Source organism: Stegostoma tigrinum, chromosome 4 (assembly GCF_030684315.1).
Source record: "Stegostoma tigrinum isolate sSteTig4 chromosome 4, sSteTig4.hap1, whole genome shotgun sequence".
Classification (NCBI taxonomy): Eukaryota; Metazoa; Chordata; class Chondrichthyes; order Orectolobiformes; family Stegostomatidae; genus Stegostoma; species Stegostoma tigrinum.
This window is the reverse complement of record NC_081357.1, coordinates 27,154,417-27,173,574: the sequence shown is the minus strand read 5'-3', so window position 1 is coordinate 27,173,574 and position 19,158 is coordinate 27,154,417. Positions and strand designations below refer to the sequence as shown.

Genomic DNA, 19,158 nt, shown 5'->3' with positions numbered 1-19,158 from the left:
CACCACATGTCCAAAGGTATTTGCGTTCACTGTGTACCTGAATATCCTTTAGAGTATTAAATAAATGAAATAAGTCATGAATGATATTTCAACTGATTATACTGCAAATCATGCTCAACTTATTCATGTGAAAGACAAACTAATCCTGTATTAAACATGTTTATGCAAGTGTTAAGACTACAGCTTCTGCGATACATCTGCATGATCAGTTCATAAGGCAAGGATGTACATTCGAACGCCCAATATTTAAATAAATTAAATACACAAGTTAGAATGTAATCTAGTTTTCAGCTTTATTAATGGGATTTATGAAGTCACACAAACTAGTATGTTGTAACTTGGCATTGTTAGCTCTGGTTCAAGAGCTGACATTAACACAAGTTGGTAGAATGAACAGCCTTACTTTGGCATTTCAGTCTGTGAAATAAAATTCAAACATTTAGAAATGAACATCATGTTTAATCAGAATCTGACAGGAAATGCTGCTCTCCAATATTGCTATACTTCTCCTTCACATCTCCCTCCCCATTTAATCATTGCAGTCAGTTTTGTGAAGATAGCCGGAATCTATGTATTTCGCATTCAAAGAAAATAAAGTGATAGCAATATAAAAGGCCACACTTGAATGACAGGGTACAAACAATTTAATTTAAAACAAAACAACTTACTGCATTGTTTCAATCCATTTAAGTTTGAAAAAAAGCTGAAGGATTACTTAAATAACGGGAGGAAAATGCACAAACTTCACATCATTCACAAGTCAGTGGGTGAACATAATGGAATGTTTCATTCTTGCTTAAAGTGATTGATCCAAAAATCTCTCATAGTAAACAGAAACAAAAACAATGCATACTCAATGCAAGCTCACAATAAGTCTAATTTAAAAATTCAGACAAGCACTGATTGCAAGAACACAAAGGTAAATACAGATAAGGAAAACCATTTGAAAATATTCACACTGCACCCTTCCAGAGATAATCCAAACTTTGTATCGCAACATTTAACTGTTTTACCATCCCAGATGTTGTAGCTATCATTAACTGCACATCTGTGGCATGGATTTATTATTCTGTACATCAAAGGCATCTTGTCACAAACGCCAAATGTACTCCTAATTTGTTTGAGCATTGGTTCTATTACTTGGTTTCAATCTTAAGTTTTTTACGAATCTACTTGCACCATCCTATTTGCCTGATCCCTATATTTAAATTAAAGTATCAAATTTAAAAAAGTCAGTAAGTTAAATTCCAAACTAAAATTAATGTTACAGCCAACTAACTACAGTGCTACCCTGTTTTAGGAAAAAATATAGTGCATCATTTATAATCAGCTGGGTTAAAATATAAACATATCAAACCAGGAAAAGGTGAGTCTTCCCTACGACAACATTCAGTACGTTTTAATTCAACTGTGTTTTAGAATTAGTCAAAACAATCTAACTAGCAGTTGGGTTCAGGTTTAAATGCTTAGAATTCTCTCAATGCTTAACTTATCTCAACAACGTAAACATTCGAGTTGAATGTTCAATTTCAAAAAGTTGAGATCTACCCTAACTTAGGGCACTTCAATAAAACCAGATTTAAACTTTACGTTTTTCCTCAGTAACAGAATTAAACTTAAGGCAGAGGCAACAAAAATGAACTATATAAGTGAATATCTTTAGCAGTCTTCATGTGGCTTTGACAGCATTTCCAGTGTGCAAGTTTTCAAAAGATAACTACTTAAACACTTACTAGTGTCTAAATTACAAATGCGAAGGATGCACTGTCCGAAGACCTTATACATGTTGCTATAACATTTCCTCACGATGTTATTATTTCTGCACCACAAAGATTTGGTCCTTTTTTAAAAAGAAAAAGATGTATTGGCAGAATTTCAGGAAGATCTGTCTTCAATGTGTGCTGTGCTGCTGCAAGGCTTCAAACGTTTAGCTACAAGGTGAATAAAAAGTAGCATTATTTTGAGTAGGAACAAGGACCAGGCCATATGTCCACTTCAGCCTGTCCTACCATTTAATCAGATCATGGCTGAACATTTACTTTCCCATCCTGTAGTTCTACTGATTTTCTAAGTGCCCCAGAATCTCTCAATCTCAGCCTTGACTATATTCAAGAAATGAGAGTTAAGTTTTCTGGGGTAGAGAAGTCCAAAGGGTCTTAGACCTGAGCAAAGCAATTTCTGCCCTACAGGCCTACAAGTGGTCAACTTCTTGTTCGGCGATGAATGATCTCAGAACTAGAGAACCTAGCCAGATTGCATATCCTGTCAAGAAATATCAGCATTTTATGCTCTGGCAATAGCACAAGTTTTAAAAAAAAAAGTCTGATCTTAAATTGCAAGACCAAGACAATTTTCAGGATTTTGCACTCTGCTGGATATAATGGTAGCGCAGAATAGAACACTTCTCACTTTTGGTTGTATGATGGAAGTCAGTGAAAGATCAATTTGAGAATTTGGATTTTAAAAGTGACAAATGGCATTCATTACTTCAGTGAAGTGCTTTTTAAAAGGAAAAAAACACATCTAGGTCAGATATGCTTTCTGAAACAACGGGCTTAATCCAGCAAGTGTTGGGAAGCGGGGACATTCTTTGTGTGTTAATGGTAGAGTATTTTTATTGCAAAGATTTGTAATAGGTGGGGGTCCATTAGCTTGATTCTAATTCAGGATAATAGAGGACTAATTTTAGCTTAGAAAACCAAGAGATTAAAGGTTTTGGGGCAATTCAGAGGTGTTCTAACTGAAATCAAAAGCAAATAAAAAAAGTTTATCTCCTGGAAAATACAACACAGTTCAGGGAAAGCACAATTACTTCAATTTAAAAAGAATGGAGAGCGAAACTTCCAGACCAGGAGTGCTTGGTTAAGAGTCTGCAGGTTATTTAAAAGATGAGAATTTCTCAACTTTCACAAGGAACTGTGGAGAATCAACTATGTCAAACATAAGGTTTGGTAATAGTGGTAATTTCTCTCGATTACAGTTGTTGAAAAAAAAAGAGTATTGGGAAGTTGTTTGAAACTTTGTTTTGTTTTAATTTCTTTTCCCCTCTTCTGCAACATCTAAATACATTGTTAAATCATCTTTTGTGCAATGCATAACTGTAAAGAAACTCAGCAGTTTCTGAGACTAGGTTTCAATGAGTGACCACAATGTTATCCCAAGTAGAAAGACCCAAAGGCCAGCTTTTATCTGGAATCAGCCTAGTCCAGTAAGCACCAGCTGGAATCTTAACATTAGTTTGTCTGCATCAATTCACAACGTTGGGGTGATCCTGTACAATCTGATCTTTATATTCAAATAGATTTCATGTTACTGGCAGCAAAATCTGGCTGCTTGAATTTCTTTGCTGAGGACAGTCTGCTAGCAATTTACCCACAGCTCCAACAAACGATGCCATCTGTTCATTAATGTCTGGCATTTAACATAGATCATTGTAATAAAAAGAGTATCTACAGAGACCAAAACAATGTTAACATTTCAAGTCATTGTCCTTTCATCAGAACTGAAGTTAGAAATTAACAGGTGAAATGGCAAGGAGGGAAAGTTAGAAGAAAATCTGCAAGTGGGCAGAGACAGGAGAGAGATTAAATGGCCAAAGAATTAATGGCACAAGGCCAAAAGGCAGTGGTGATTGGACAATTAAAAGAAACAAAAAATGGTCTACAGGTGGAGTGAATGGCAGATTGGTAATTAACTGCTACAATTTCATTTATTTTGCTGCTGCCTCCTTACTCCACTAGGAACAGTACCTCACTTTAGAATTAGAATTCTAATTCTATCATTGAAGCAAGGATCACTGAGGCGCCTGACCACAGTCTTAGGAAACTTATAGAGCAGTACACCTTTCCAATAGCTTCATCCCAGATTATCAGATGTTTTTTCTATATGTGAAAGATAATAGTAATTGTATTGGCTAATCCATATATGATCACCTGTCTCGGATAGGATATCATGTAAAAAAAACTTGGGAACTCGACTTGGTCGAATATTCTAGTTAAAGTTGAACATTTGATAATTACCAGCAAATGTTAAATGTTATCAAAACGTTCACATCTATTGATCTAATTCCACAAGAACGACTAGAGCAGGTACTCACGCTCCATAAGCTTCCATTTCTTCTGCTCAGAGTGAAGGAAGCTGCTGAGGTAGAAGATGACAGGTAGAAAAAGAAGAAACGTTGACACTGCAATGACTGGAATAGTATCACTGCAAGGGACAATGCAGTTGTAGGTTTTGCTCCACAGCTGCTGTGTCAAGTTCATCTGAAAGCACCAAAAAAAACGACAAACTATTAGGCTTCAAGTAAAATTTTCTAGGTGATCAGATAGCAACTTTTTGTTAAAAATCTCAATTTAATTGTCAAGATGAATGAATCAAAAGATTTCAGAAAAGAATAATCACCCTGATATGCAATGTTCATAATCAGGGTCACATTGATTTACAGATGATAGCATGCCATCCCACTCAACCATCCACACAAGTAACAGCAGATAAAAATAAAGTCTGATTTTTTAAGCACTGACTGAGAAACATCAATTTGAACACCCAACTCTTCACGCAATAGTGTGACATGATCTTTAATGCCCATCTAAACTTCCAGAATAGACAGACAGAATCCTAGTTTAAGGCCTTTCCAAAGATGTACATATCCAACAATGCTGATTAGCAGTCAGATGGTCAGAGAAATCCAATTTAATAATGCTCATTGAGGGGATACTAACTCTTCACATATTAGTATAGTTTGGGTCAGTTTAACCAAAGAGGAATACAGTTGCCCTGGAGGGTGGGAAGGCAGGGGAAGGGTGGTGGCACCTAAGACAGAGAGGGTCATTAGACTGAATACCGAAAATCAGGAGGTGTGCCCTGTGAGGGATGAGGTGTACAATGGGACTATACTCTGGTGTTTAGGAGGAGATCAGCAAAATACAAAGAATCATAGGATCCCTACTATAGAGATAGAGGCCCTTCAACCCATCAAGTCCACACCAAACCACAAAGAACATCCCATCCAAACTGTTCCTATCCCCGAAACCCAACATTCAACCTGGCCACTCCAGCTAACTCGCACATCTTCAGACCACAAGAAAACTAGGAGATTCAGAAGAAACACACACAGACACAGGGAGAACATCAAATTCCACACAAATGGACACCCACCCAAAGTTGGGATCAAACCTGGGTCCCCTGGCACGGAGAGGCAGCAGGGTTGACCACTGTGCAGCACCCAATACAAAAGTTTGAGGGTAGACAATTCAGATGCTGTTTCTGCTGGTTGGAGGGCCATGAAGCAAGGGGCAGAGGCTTTAAGGCATCAGCTATTTTGGTATTCCCTCAAAAGGCACAATTGCTGAGCATTTGGGATCATTCCTCTCAACTTTACACACTTTTCTACAATGAATTGTAGCCCTGATCTTGCTCTTCAAGTTTGTAATTCTCCCCCCACTTAAAGACTCTATTGCCTTTCTAAAAGTCCTATATACAGGCCTTGAATATGTTTACATTGCTAATATCAATTCAGCTAGTTCCAACTTACTAAAAAAAAGCGGCTCTAGAGCAAGAATGAAATATATTCTCTACCCTTTGCATCATAATAAGTTTAGCATTAGGTCGCTATTGCAGGCTGCCAGCACTGCACAAGAAGAGGATGTAGGATAGCTCTCAAAGTACTTACTGCATCAATGATGTCAATACATAGGCTCTGCTTATCCGCCATGCTATTGTACCACTCAGTTAAATTATTGTAAAAACCTTTGCACTTCACACAAAGATCAGAATTGTTCCTGAGAGCCGTGTGTTTCTAAAAACAAAAATGAAAAATTATAACTTCACATTATGGAGCAAGTTAAGGCACCAAGTCATAGCACACACTTAAGATAACAGGATTGCATGTGACACATTACATTATAGGTGGTGGTAAAGCATTACAAACAAGGTGTTTTGGGCTCACAAGAACATGAGATCACAAGTAAACACTAGGAAACCGATCGAAGAGGCTGGTTATTTATTAACATGCTTTTACAGCATCAAAAGCAAGGTGTCTGAACTAGTCTTCTGATATGGTGGTAAGGAATTAGGTTGTAGTGAAAATCAGGTCTTAGCCATGATTCAGCTACCTGAAAACAATGTTTTGTCTTATAACAGGCATTTTCTGACAAACACGTTCAGATGTTATTACACACTTCTGGCACAAATGGGATCTGAACCTGGGCCTCCTGGCTCAGAGACAGGGGCACAACCATTGCACCACAAAGAACCCTTATGATATAAGTATGTACTTAGACACATTTAGGCGTGCAGAGTGCTGTAGCCTGTGTCAGGCACGGAAAGGATGTAAAACGAGCAATTCTGCTGAAACTCATTTAGTTGACATGTCATATCAAAATTCCAGATATCGGTATTCTGTTGACTATATGATCAGAATGGGGGTGGGGGGGGTGGGACGACACAATTTTCTGACATTTCAAACAAATCTAGAACATCTCCAATAATGAACCAAAACAAACAAACAATGCTCAGCTGAGGCAGCATCTGTCGAAAGAAACGATGAACATTTCAGAAGGGTCACCTGGACGTATTGAAAATAAATAGAAATAAATGTAGTACATATTACAGTTTTACCTTTCTCCAATCAAACAAGAAGTCATCCTAACTTATAATATCAACTTTTCTCTATATAGATGCTGCCTCACCAGCTAAGTATATACAACATTTTACTTCTACAATACTGCAACCAAAAAACTCAACTGGTTAAGTGCAAGTTACTAGACATCTAAAAAAAAAGTGCTTCCTGACCTAGTGTAACTGGGATATGGTGTGTAGCTTTGATCTCCCTATTTCATAACAGATACAGTTACTGGAAGACAATAGAAAACAGCAACAGTTGATCACAGAATTTAAGGAATGTCTGAGATAGACTACCCTCTCAGAGTTAGTCATAAAAGACTGAAGGAAAATATGTTAAAAGGTATTTACAAACTGCACAAACCAGCTCCAACCAAGTCTTTCTGCAGTGTACAGAAGTGGAACACAAGGGATTATACTCATGGTTTAAAGAGAATAAAGAAACACAAGAACTGGTTAGCAAAAAAAAAAATGAGGGGGAGGGGAAAACATCACTGATAGGGCTACTGGAAGCAGAAACACTAAATTTTGTATATTAATCAGGTCCTCATCAACAGCTTTACTTGAAATACATCGCAGGAAAAGAAAGCTATATGAACCAAACGTTTTCTTCCCAAAGCTGCTTCTTTCTACGACTGTTGCTGTTCTCCCTGAATAAAGACATTTCGGGCACATATTACTAAGTTTTTTCTAAAAAAAGTGTTCAAAACAAAAATTCCAAACTTCCTTTTATTCACACCAGAGAAATGTTTCTGACATGCACCCTTGATTCAATTATTGAGAAAGACAGGCATTGGCAATAAGTTAGCATATTGCACAAAATTAAGAAATGGCAAAAATAAACAGAATGGAAGTGAGAATAATGTAGGTTCCCATGTAAATCAATAGAAGTGTGAATAAGTAGTGTGAACCCAAAGTAAAAAAAATCAGTAAATCAGCCAAAGGGACAATCCTGCTAATGAATCACTTTGGTTTCTTTAAGAAAAAGAAAGAGAACCATGGCAATCCAAGATCCAGTTGTTTTGCTAATGCTTTCATATTTTTACCATAGAATAGTTTTAGCGAATGGAAAATTGAGGCTAATTAACCGTTTGACAGTCTGTGACAGACATCTCCTTCCAATAAAGTGGCTTGATCCATATAGGAGGGTTTTGTGAGCTCTCATCAGCAACCACCTAAACCTACTCAACAAGCTTATCTCACTGATATTGAAATAATCTCAGCCCTCAAAGCTAGTGCTGTCTGGAGCAACATTCCAACATTGTTCTTTCTGGCACTGCAAATGCTATCATGAAGCCAAGAGGGTAGTCTAAGACCTGTTGAAGATGAACATGAACAAAAACATTGTCAAAGACGATTAATTAAACAAATGGGAACATACAGGATGCAGCTTAAATCAAGAAAATGAGTGAAGGTGAAAAAACCATGGGCACCTGTTACAGCAATTAGTAATTAGCATTTGGCCATTGTTAGAGCATCAGTAAAAAGAAGGAGCTGAAGAGCAGGGATGTAGTGTGGCAAGTACAGGAGTTGATCCTGGGACCACTACCATTTTTAAAACTATATATAGTGACCTCTATTCGAAGACTCAACGCAACTGTCAAATTTAGAAACATACATGAAGCTATTGGAAATAGAAGCTACATGTTAGAAAAAGCATTGCACAAAATATGTAAAATTAGATTTAAATGTTGCATTAAATTTAAAAAAGTTGCAAAATATTTAAAAATACAAAGAATAGAAAAGATTAGACCGACTTTCAATAAATAAACAGCCATTTCAGACTGAAAAAGAAACTTCTTAGTGACTGTGTATAATAAACATCCACAAACATGCTGGCATAAAATTTGAAATGATTAAGTCACAATGTTGTAATTGTGAGGCAGGGTCAGTCAGGTTCTCCCTGTGGCTAAATAAATATAGGCCAAAATGGCCTAACTCACCTATAATTATCTTGGATCACCCGCATTATTTCTAACAGTCTTTGGGTTCATTGTTCTATTTTTAAAGAGACCCATTGCTATCACCGTCATGCAACAGACATCTGTTATTCAACAAATCCATCAATGGGGTCCCACTTCCATTTATACTCATCTTGGATTCTTAATTTCTGCAGCTAAGAAATCCTGCTCCAAATGTTCTCTCCCCTCCCCAAAAAACACACTCACCTGCTAGCTGGATTTATAATATGCATTACACTTGGTATCCTAAAAAACAGCACTAGCTGTTCCATTAATGCATACATGTTCTCAAATATAAAACATCCTTAGAATTTTGCCTAGTTTCATTTAGTGAAATAGGAAAACAGTACAACAATGGTTCACTGCAAATTTATCAACGTTTTTCTTTCATCCCCATTTTCGTGCTTGTGTACTACTTGCACTGAATTGTACCCTTTCTCCTGGGTTAGCTTAGTCGAAACTTGCGATACATGTTCACTCAGCAGTAAAAAACAGAAAACAGAACTCTAAAAAGCATTTTAATATTCTACAGAGTGGCCTCAACATTTCTAAGAAAATACATAATCAGCAGAGGGAATGGGGAAGAACTAGAGAAATGCAGTAAAGGAACAGCGTGTGAGCGAGAACCTTGATGCCACAATGTGCACTTACTAGTTGTGAAATCTTGGCCCAAGAATTAATACAGTTAATAAAATGTGAGGCTGGATGAACACAGTAGGCCCAGCATCTCAGGAGCACAAAAGCTGACGTTTCGGGCCTAGACCCTTCATCAGAGCCTTCCTCTGAAGAAGGGTCTAGGCCCGAAACGTCAGCTTTTGTGCTCCCGAGATGCTGCTGGGCCTGCTGTGTTCATCCAGCCTCACATTTTATTATCTTGGATTCTCCAGCATCTGCAGTTCCCATTATCACTGATACAATTAATACAGTTAAGCTAGTTAAGGAGCAAGTTATGCGGAGACTCAAATATGATAATGATTTTTATTTAGAAAGTTTGAGAATTTATTGCTGAATGCGATTGTTGATCTAATCTTTTCACTTTAAAGGAACTATTAATACAAACAGCATTTGATAAGCACGTTACCAAAGAGTAATGGTCAAAACAACTCAAAGAATCACTCAGCATCTTCCGAAAGGTTAAGGTGTCCACGGATGGTGCTGTTTTGTTCCCATTTAAGCATGCTGTTGAAGAGAACACAAGTTAATCAATGCAAAATGCAATTGAGCACTGCCATTACTAAATTACAATTGCATAAAATAGTTCACACATTCACCACTCATAGGTGATGTAAAAAAACAAACTGCTACATAAAATCCGCAAAATAGTCCCAAAAATGTAAATTAATCTCAAGCTAAAGCATTCTTCAATTTTGTGAACACTCTGATCACTTTCCCATATGACAGTTAAGTATCATGAAAAGTAAAAAAAAAATTAAAATTATTAGTGCATGCAACTCGATCATTTCCCATATTCATTCACGGAACATGGGCTTCACTGACATGATTTATTGCCCTGGAGAGAAGTAGTGTTGGTGAGCCACTACAATTCTATGAACTGGGAGGTACAGGATTCTGACCAAGAAATAAATAAGGAATCAATATATTTCCAAGTCAATTTGGGCGTGAGTTCAGATGGAGGCTTGTACTAGTCATGCACCCACTGCCCTTGTTATTTAGGTGATAATGGTCATGGTTTTGCAAAGTGCCACTGAAGCTGCTTTGAGGTGCATTTTGTAGTGGAAACACAGCACAAAGTGCACGGGTGGCGAAGGCAGTAGTGGTCTATGTCCTTCGGTGGAATGTCAAACAGGCTGTTTCATCCTGGATGATATCAAAAGTCAATTGTTATTGGAGCCACACTCATTTAAGCAAGCTTCTGTAGATGGGAGAGTCACCTGCCAGAGAATATTCAGCCTCTGATCTGTTCTTGTAGCCACAGTATTTATGGGTGAAGCCAGTGAAGTTATTGGTCAATGGTGACAACCAATATTTTGATGGCAGGAGATTCTTCACTGGTAATGTCAACAATGTTAAGGCTAAATGTCAAGACTCCCTTGCAGATGGTTATTACATAGCATTTGCTTGGCATGAATATACTTTGCCACATATCAAGTCTGAATATTGCCCAAGTCTTGCTGCACAGTCATAATCTAAGGACCATAAGACATTGGAACAGATGTAGGCCAGAGTCTATCTATACGACCAATAAGATCATACCTGATCAGATAATCAACTCCACTTTCCTGCCCTTTTCCCCCACAACCCTGATTCTGATTAGAAAACAAAAGCAACACAAACTCAGCCTTGAAAATACCTTAATGATCAAGCCCCATGTTAAAAAAACCCACATATTCTGAACCCCACAGAAAGAAATGCCTGTTCATCTGAGCAAACAAATAGTGAGATTATACCCTCTGGTCCCTGGCTCTCCCACAAAGGAGGAAAACAACTTTTCTGTATCTATCCGATTAAGTTCACTAAAAATCTTTTATATTTCAATAAAGAATCTTTCATTCTTCTCTATTCCACAGATTACAGGCCAATACTACTCAACCTCTTCTCTTAACAGGGTCCCTCCAAACCTGCTATCATCTTAGTGAACCTTCTCTGGATTGTTTCCAACACCAGTACATCTCTCCGTGGGCAAGGGGTACACAACTCTTCGTGGTATTCCAGCTGTACAGTGACTAGTGGCTTATATAGTTTTAAACAAAACCTCATTTTATATTCCACTCCTTTTGAAGTTAAAGTTCAACATTCCATTTGTCTTCCCCATTACTCAGAACTTAGATGCTAGATTTTGAGATTCATGGAAGACTCCAACGCCCTCTGCTCTGAAGCTTTATGCAATCTTTCTCCCTTTGAGTAATATTCAACTTCTCTATCCTTCCCACCAAAGTGCATAACCTCACCATTTTACTCCATCTGCCAAGTTTTTACAAATTCACTACTGTCTAGATTCTTCTGCAGACTCACCACTTGCTTTTCTACCTATTTTTGTCATTCACAAACGTGGCTATAGCAAATTCACATCCTTGATCCAAGGAGTTGCAAAAGGTAGTGAACACTTATCAAACAAGAATTCCGACTTGAGTTTGAGATGGAGGGAAGGTCTCTGGTAAAGCAATTGAAAATGGTTGGGCCCAGAATACAACCTAAAGGAATTCTTGCCACAACGTACTCGGACTGAAATGGTTAGCTTCCAACAGCCAAAACCATCTTTCCTTCTGCTGATTGTGACTTCAGTCATTAGAGTCTTGCCCGATTTCTGTTGATTTCAATTTTATAAAGCTTCCTTGATGGCACATTTTGTGAAACTCTGCTCTTATGTCAAGGGCAGTCACACTCATCTCACCTCTGGAATTCAGCTTTGTTCTATTTTTGGACGAAGACTTTGCAGATCACATTAAAAAGCAAAATAAGCATCATTGATCAGGTTACTGCTGTGTAAGTGCCACTTGCTAGCACTGAAGATGATTATTTTAATCAATTTAGTTACAGACAGTTAAGTTGATAATTGATTGGATCAAATTTGACCTGTTTCTCTGGACAAGGCTTTCTTAAAAAAAACAACTCCTTTTTGCTACGTAGATTCCAGTTCACAGCTGTACTGGAACAGTTTGACCCAGCTTGGATCACAGCTCCAGGACTGTGCTTTAGTCTGCATTTATTATGAATACCAACACTAAGTGGCACAGCTTGCAGGGATACATAACTGGAAAGCAATGAAAAAGCAGCTGCCAGGAACATTATCCATGATTTCAATTTAAAGTTTTGTTGGCTGTAACTGTTTATTCAACATCTTTTAATTCACGCACGGGATGTGGGTGCAGTGGTTGGGCCAGCATTTGTTGCCCATCCCTATTTGCCCCCAGAGGTTGTAGTGAGCTGTCTGCTTGAATTGCTGCAGTGAATACTGTCAGGAATGGGGTTTAGGATTTTGACCCAGTGACAGTTCCAAGTCAGGATGGTGAGTCAGTAGTTTGGACAAGACCATTTGAAACTGTTGTCTCTAGTGCTCAGGTAAAGTCCAGTTTCATTCCCTTTTTGAGGCCCTTAGCAATTGTTACAACTGAATGGCTTGCCAGGCTTTTTTGGAAACCCAATACAAACCAATCAGATTACTCTCTGTCTGGAATCACATGTAGGCCATAGCGGGTAAGGACAGCACTAATGCAGGGCATTAGTGAACAGAGTGGGTTTTTTTCAACAATTGACAGTGGTTTAGTGGTCATCATTACTCTTAATTCCAGGTTTTCTTTCATTGAATTTAAATCTGCCTTGGTGGGGTTCCAACCCAAGTCCCAGGACAGTACCTGGGTCTCTTGATATCTAGTCCAGTGATAGTACCGTAACATTTTTGCCTTCCCATCCCTGTGAGCCACCTGGTCCTTCCATTGATCTGACAAACAAGGAAATGTCCACTACCAGCACTTGCACTGCACAAGATTTAAAACATTGTGGCATTTTGCGTGCTTGCAATTCAACCATTGTGAGGGACAACTAGGTACTGAGATGGTGCAGAGCTACTGGAAAGAAAAAGCTCAGCCTCACCCCATCTCTTCAAGCCTTCCTCCAGCAGCAGTCAGTGGGTGCCACTTGTGCATATACAGATGCAGAGTCTCATGTCACTATGCGCAGAGCGTGGTGACATTCACAATGCATCCGTAGTCTCTACTTGCAGCCAGTTGCAGCAGCTGAAATTCCAGCCTGCTTCTATGAATGTGCGGACACCCATTTCAGCTTTTGGTGTAATCACTTCGTTTGTTTCATACAGAGCCTTCAAACATTAGTTAGCAGACTACTGCAGTTCAAGAAAGCAGCTCACGATGATCTTCAAGAGTAACCATGGACAGTCAATAAATGCCGACCAGCCAACATTCACATCCCACCAATGCATAAAAACATGGAGAAAATAAAATTCACCAAAAACTGACTTGAGGTATGCAGAAATGGATCATCCACTTGGCACTTTTGCTAAAAGTTTGCAGGAAGTGATTCTGCCTTGTATGGCACTAACACCTGAGCTGTGCCTTCATTGAAGATGGGGTTATTCATGGAGCATCACCCTCCATTTAGCTGTTTAATTGGCCATCAGTTAAAACTTGAATGTGTCAGGACTGCAGCTCTGATCTGGTGGTGATGGAACTGCTTTGCAGTGTCTATAGTACGGTGCTTCCTCAGTTTAGCATCCAGACAATAAACATTACAGCTTCAAGTTGGTATCTCAATTTCAGGTGACTTGAGGACAATAAAGACTGCAGATGCTGGAAGGCGGAGTCTATAGGCGAGAGGCTGGAAAAGGACAGCAGAGAAGCAGGAAAGTCAACGTTTCAGGCCGACTGTCCTGAAGGGTTTCAGCACGAAATGCTGACTTTCCCGCACCTATGATGCTGTCTGACCTGCTGTGCTTTTCCAGCCTCACGCCTATAGTTACCAACTTTAAGTGCCTGGCAGTGGTCATAAAAGGTTCTTTTACATGCTTTGTACTAGAAGTGGTCCTTTGGCCTTTTGGTAATGATGGCAGAAGGCATATCCTAAGCCATGATGTCAGGTTGTGGTGGAATATAGTCAATTGATGGCCCAAAGAACCACGCATTTTAGGCTTGTATATCCGTTCTGATCTACCCCAAAGCACAATATGTTAGATGGTCTGGTGCAAAAACAAGATATTGTTTCAACAGGAATTGTGTATTGGTCACTCATACCAATGCAAATCTTACTATGTAAACAATGACAAGTAGATTGGCAAGAATAAGTTCAAGTCAAGTCATCTTCTGCTGTTTCCCCAAACTCTCTCACCACCCTTCCACATCAACGCAGAAAAAACCCTGTCGGTTCTAGCTGCCACTGTGACAATGCCAGTCTGACACCTAGATCCCCAAGCTTGACCAATTTGGCCAACAGAGCTGCTACCTGTCCCTTTTCAACAATTGGCATGGATAAAGAACAGAATGATGCAAGTATACAAAAAGTACTCTGGAGATTTTCAAAGTAATATTCAACATGAAACAGTATTTAAGAACAGTTCATGGTAAATCTTGAGGGGGGGGGAAAAATCTCTTTTCCCCTATTTGATAAGATAGAACCCTACCTGGTCTGGAGTCACTGTACCACGGCCATTCCTTCCTAACTGTAAGTCGTAACCCAGGATAGAAATTAGTCAGACAGTGACGTTGATGGGAAGAAGCAGAGATGTTGACTGAAAGATGTGATTGTGTGTACACCTACAGAGTTTTGCTTCATAAATTTTCTAGGACAGAGCACTCATTTTTAGCACGAATTCCCAGATGTTAGTTAGAAGGTACTTGCAGTGTCAAATGGTCTAGATGTACATTCACTGGTTTATTGCCTAAATCAATGTTGGGTCATTCATTTGGTTGCCAGTTTTTTTTAAACCAGCAGATTGAGACTGATACAAATGTTAACTTAATTTCAAAGGGAAGTCTACAGTTAATCACATTGCCACAAACTGAGTAAAGAGACTTTTTTCCTACGAGACTATATTAACAAACCAAATAGAATTTTATGATGATCCGGCAAGCTACGGGACAGCTGCCAGCTTTTTATTCCACTAGATTTAATTAATTGAATTCAAATTCCCCAGCTGCTCCAGATCATTAATCTAAATCTTTTGTATACTAGCAAAAGGACACACCCACTATACTACTGAACCTCTGAATATGAAATATAGTGCAGTTTAAAGGAAAATACTTAAGCAACTGTTGCTGGTAGCGAACTCCACTTAGCTTCATCAACAGGCTCCTACCATTTTTCCTATGAAAGATAACAGCACTCTGCTGGTCTAAACTATTTCAAGAACTCACTGTGATATTCATCGGAAAGAAATGCTGCAAGATACTTAATGCCCTTTATTGTTTGAATCATGTCTCCTTGATCACTCTACATGGAAAGATTCTCATTCTAAGTGTGTATCTCCTATCCCAAAGTGATAGGGGTCTTTAATGCTTAATATATCTTTAACTGTTCCACTCTTGCCAACCAAAAACTAGAATCCTTCAGGTTGCTCATATTACTACATTTTAAAACGAGATTCTGAACAATCAAAGTTATCTAATTTGGCATTGATTTCCACAGTACAGATGACAAAGACGAAGATAATGTAATTTAATTAAAAAGTAGTCAGTCATTTTGACTAATGACACAGCAGGCCCATTCCCTGACCTCAAATGGTTTCATGGGGGAGAGCGAAAGGAAGAGCAAGTTGCTCAGTTTTTGGATGGTGAACTCTGCCCTAGAAAGCAGGGCTATATTAACAATTCTAGAATTCTCAGAATGGAAAGGGGGGCACGCGCGAGGGAGGGGGGAGGGGGCGCACGTGGCGAGACAGGGGATGAAAAATTGGCAATATTACTCATTTCCCACAACTCAAAACGTACAGCTTTTTGAGTAAGTTTTGACTTGCTCACCCAGGTCTTTTTCAAAATATTTCAGGTGTTCATTTTAAATTGTGCCTCAAATATCTCAGTTCATTTTCCACAAAGCAAGGTTATGTTAAAGCACATGAAACCATTATACAGGATTAGAGCTCTTTATTATGATGTCCAAATCACACTATCTTTAACTGGATACTGGCAAAGAAGAATCATGATCTTAAATCACAGAGGTCATTTGGTGACAATGAGCATCAGATTGGAGTGTGAAAAGTTTGGGTTAGGTGTTAATGTGGAGTTGAGGTTACAATCAAAAATCAGCCACAAAAACTTAACATGGTGAAGCAGGCTACAGAGACCAAATAGCCTATCCCTGACTTGTACATTTATGCAAGCCACAATCTGAACAAAATTCAATAAGTGGCACAAGGATATCTTGCAAAACCTTGCATTTAAGTGTTTGCATGGCACTATCAGCTTCCGATATTCTTTCAGCAAAAGGAAAGCAAACTTTGTGGACATTCATCCTAAAACTAATATCGGGACATTCCAGCAAAGCCACTGTGGTACTTAAACAAAAAAACATTGCATACTGAATGCAACAAAAGTGTTAGTGTTGTGCTAAGTGCCCTAAGTCTCAACTTGAAAGGCACTGTATGCAACCTATTTGACCCCTGCTTTCACATACTGCAAAAGAAAATTTGAGAACAATTTCCACATTAATGTGAACCTGGTTATGAATTTTAAATACCATTAGTACAAGAGCTGTTGAAAAGAAATATCAAAAGAAATTCTACTTTTGCAAGAGTCATGGAAGCAATTCTTATCCATTTGTAAATTTAAATGGTTTACAACCCCATAAACAAGACACAGAAACCTTTCAAATTACGTGCTCAAAATTAATCCCCATGATTTAAAGCTAGATAAAATGGAGAATTTCTCAATCATCTCTATTTTAGTAGTATCAGAATATTAACAGCAAGAGGCAGAATAATGGTGGAAGGTTGCTTTTTGGGCTGGAGGCCTGTGATCAGAGGTGTTCCATAGGGATCGGTTCTGGGTCCTCTTGTTTGTCATTTATATAAATGATTGGACGAGAATATAGAAGGCACAGTTACTAAATTTGCAAATAACACCAAAATTGGTGGCATAGTAGACAGTGAACAAGGTTTTCTAAGAGTACAAAGGGATCTTGATCAAATGGGTCAATAGGCTGAAAAATGGCAGATGGAGTTCAATCTAGATAAATGTGAGCTATTGCATTTAGGTATAACAAAGGGTAGGGTTTACACAATTAATGTTACAGCCTTGTGTAGCATTGTAGAACATAGGGGCTTAGCGGTGCAGGTGCACAATTCTTTGAAGTTTGTGTCACATATAGACAGTGTGGTTAGCATGCTTGCCTTCATTATTCAGCCCTCTGAATTGGTAAGTCATTGAGGTTGTACAGGACATTAGCAAGGCCTCTTCTGGAATACTGTGGCCAGTTATGGTTGCCCAGTTACAGGAGAGATATTATCAGTATGGAAGGTTTAAGTTAGGAGGAGAGGCTGGATTGGCTGGATCTATTTTTCCACTGGAGCACAAGAGGTTGAGGGACCACTGATAGAAGTTTAAGATAATAAGAGGAATAGATAGTTGATGGTAGTTGTCTTTTCCCTAGGATGGGGAATTCCAGGACCAGCAGCACATTAAGGAGAGAAGTTTTTTTAAAAATGAGGAAATTTATTTTCTTTTTAAGAGGGTCTTCCGCGTGTGGAATGAACTTCGTGAGGAAGCGGTGGATGTGGATACAATTAAGATACTTGGAGAATTACAGGTTTGGAGTGATATGGACCAGCAGCAGGCAGGTAGGACTAGTTAAGTTTGGAATAACGTTCAGCATGGGCTGCTTGCACTGAAAGTCTGTTTCCATGCTGTATGACTATGTAACTAAATGCTTCCAACAATAAATCAGGAAAGCTACTTTAGGACCATACCCTACACAGTTCTACTAGCTAAGATAAGGTTGTGAATGTTCATCCTTTATATCTAACCCTTATATTAAAAGGAAACGGGGTAGTAGTGCATTCAGTTGGGTAGATCACTTGGAAAGTGCAAGTCTAGGTGGGGAAGAGGCACAGAAGAACTAAATACAAATACACCAAAACATTAAAACAGTTTAGTTTACTTTTGTAGGATTTTTAACCTAAAGTAAAAGCAATGATAGTTTTAATTCTAGGAGGAATAGAATTGAAGAGTATGAAGCGCTGAAAGAGATTTAACCAAGATTCAGCGCTTTGCACTGAACAGTTCTGTTTACCATTTTGCTAAAAAAAAGTGATAGATTCACTTCGTAAAATACAAGGAACATATACAAGGATGATACAAGAAATGTAGGTGCTTATATCTTGAAAGCACTAATAGGCAGAGGGGTGACACAATAATGGTTTCTAAAATTGGAAAGGTTTTGATAAAGTGGGTACAAGGAGAATTATTCCTCTTCAGCAGGATAAACTAAAAACCATCACAAAAGACAGTCACCAAGAAAATCCAATTTACTCAGCAGAACATCTATGTAAAATAACTGTTGATCATGTGAAATACTGAGTAGCTACAGTGAACAGCATTGATGTATTTAAGATAAAACTGGGTAAACATGAGGAAAATGAAACGGAAAGCTGTCTTGTAAGTCTATCACTGCAAAGGATGGGGAGGTGGCTCAAAACGGAGCATAAACACCAACATGAAATGGTAGGACTGAATATTCTCATTTCTGTATGATGTATTCTAGACTTTTAAGGGAACAGGAAAGAAAGTATATTTAACAGCAGGACACCAAGCAACAATTTGCAATCTCAAAATACAAAAGCAGTGCACAGCTTCAATTGGTCAAACAAAGCCACATTGGGAGCTGTTTCAGAAACAAAGATGAAAACTTAATTACTCCTCCCAAAATCCCATTGGATTACTGTAAAACTATCACTTCCTCAAAAGCACACCAAGATGTGCAAACTCTTTCCGGGCACTGGTATTTACTACATGTATCAGTTACACTAAAAGAAAAGCCGAGGTCTCAACTCCACCTCCCACAACTGGATCCTCAGCTTCTTGACCCATGGGCTGCAGTAAAAACGGACAACACCCCTCCCATGATAATCCTCAAAACTGGTGCCGTGCAAGGATGCGTTCAATTCTCGTTGCTG

General features: G+C 38.6%; 1 protein-coding gene across 1 annotated transcript in view; it reads right to left on the bottom strand.

Moving 5' to 3' along the window:
- Window positions 1-268: 268 nt before the first annotated feature.
- ostm1 (osteoclastogenesis associated transmembrane protein 1) overlaps window positions 269-19,158 on the bottom strand; it is a 28,208-nt gene continuing 9,318 nt past the window's right edge. The window contains exons 3-6 of the mRNA XM_048531289.2: window positions 9,664-9,761; window positions 5,672-5,797; window positions 4,097-4,262; window positions 269-1,931 (exon numbers count right to left, since the gene is read on the bottom strand). Coding sequence (XP_048387246.1) covers window positions 1,876-1,931; window positions 4,097-4,262; window positions 5,672-5,797; window positions 9,664-9,761 — 446 coding nt within the window. The 3' untranslated portion in view covers window positions 269-1,875. The remainder of the gene's footprint in view (window positions 1,932-4,096; window positions 4,263-5,671; window positions 5,798-9,663; window positions 9,762-19,158) is intronic.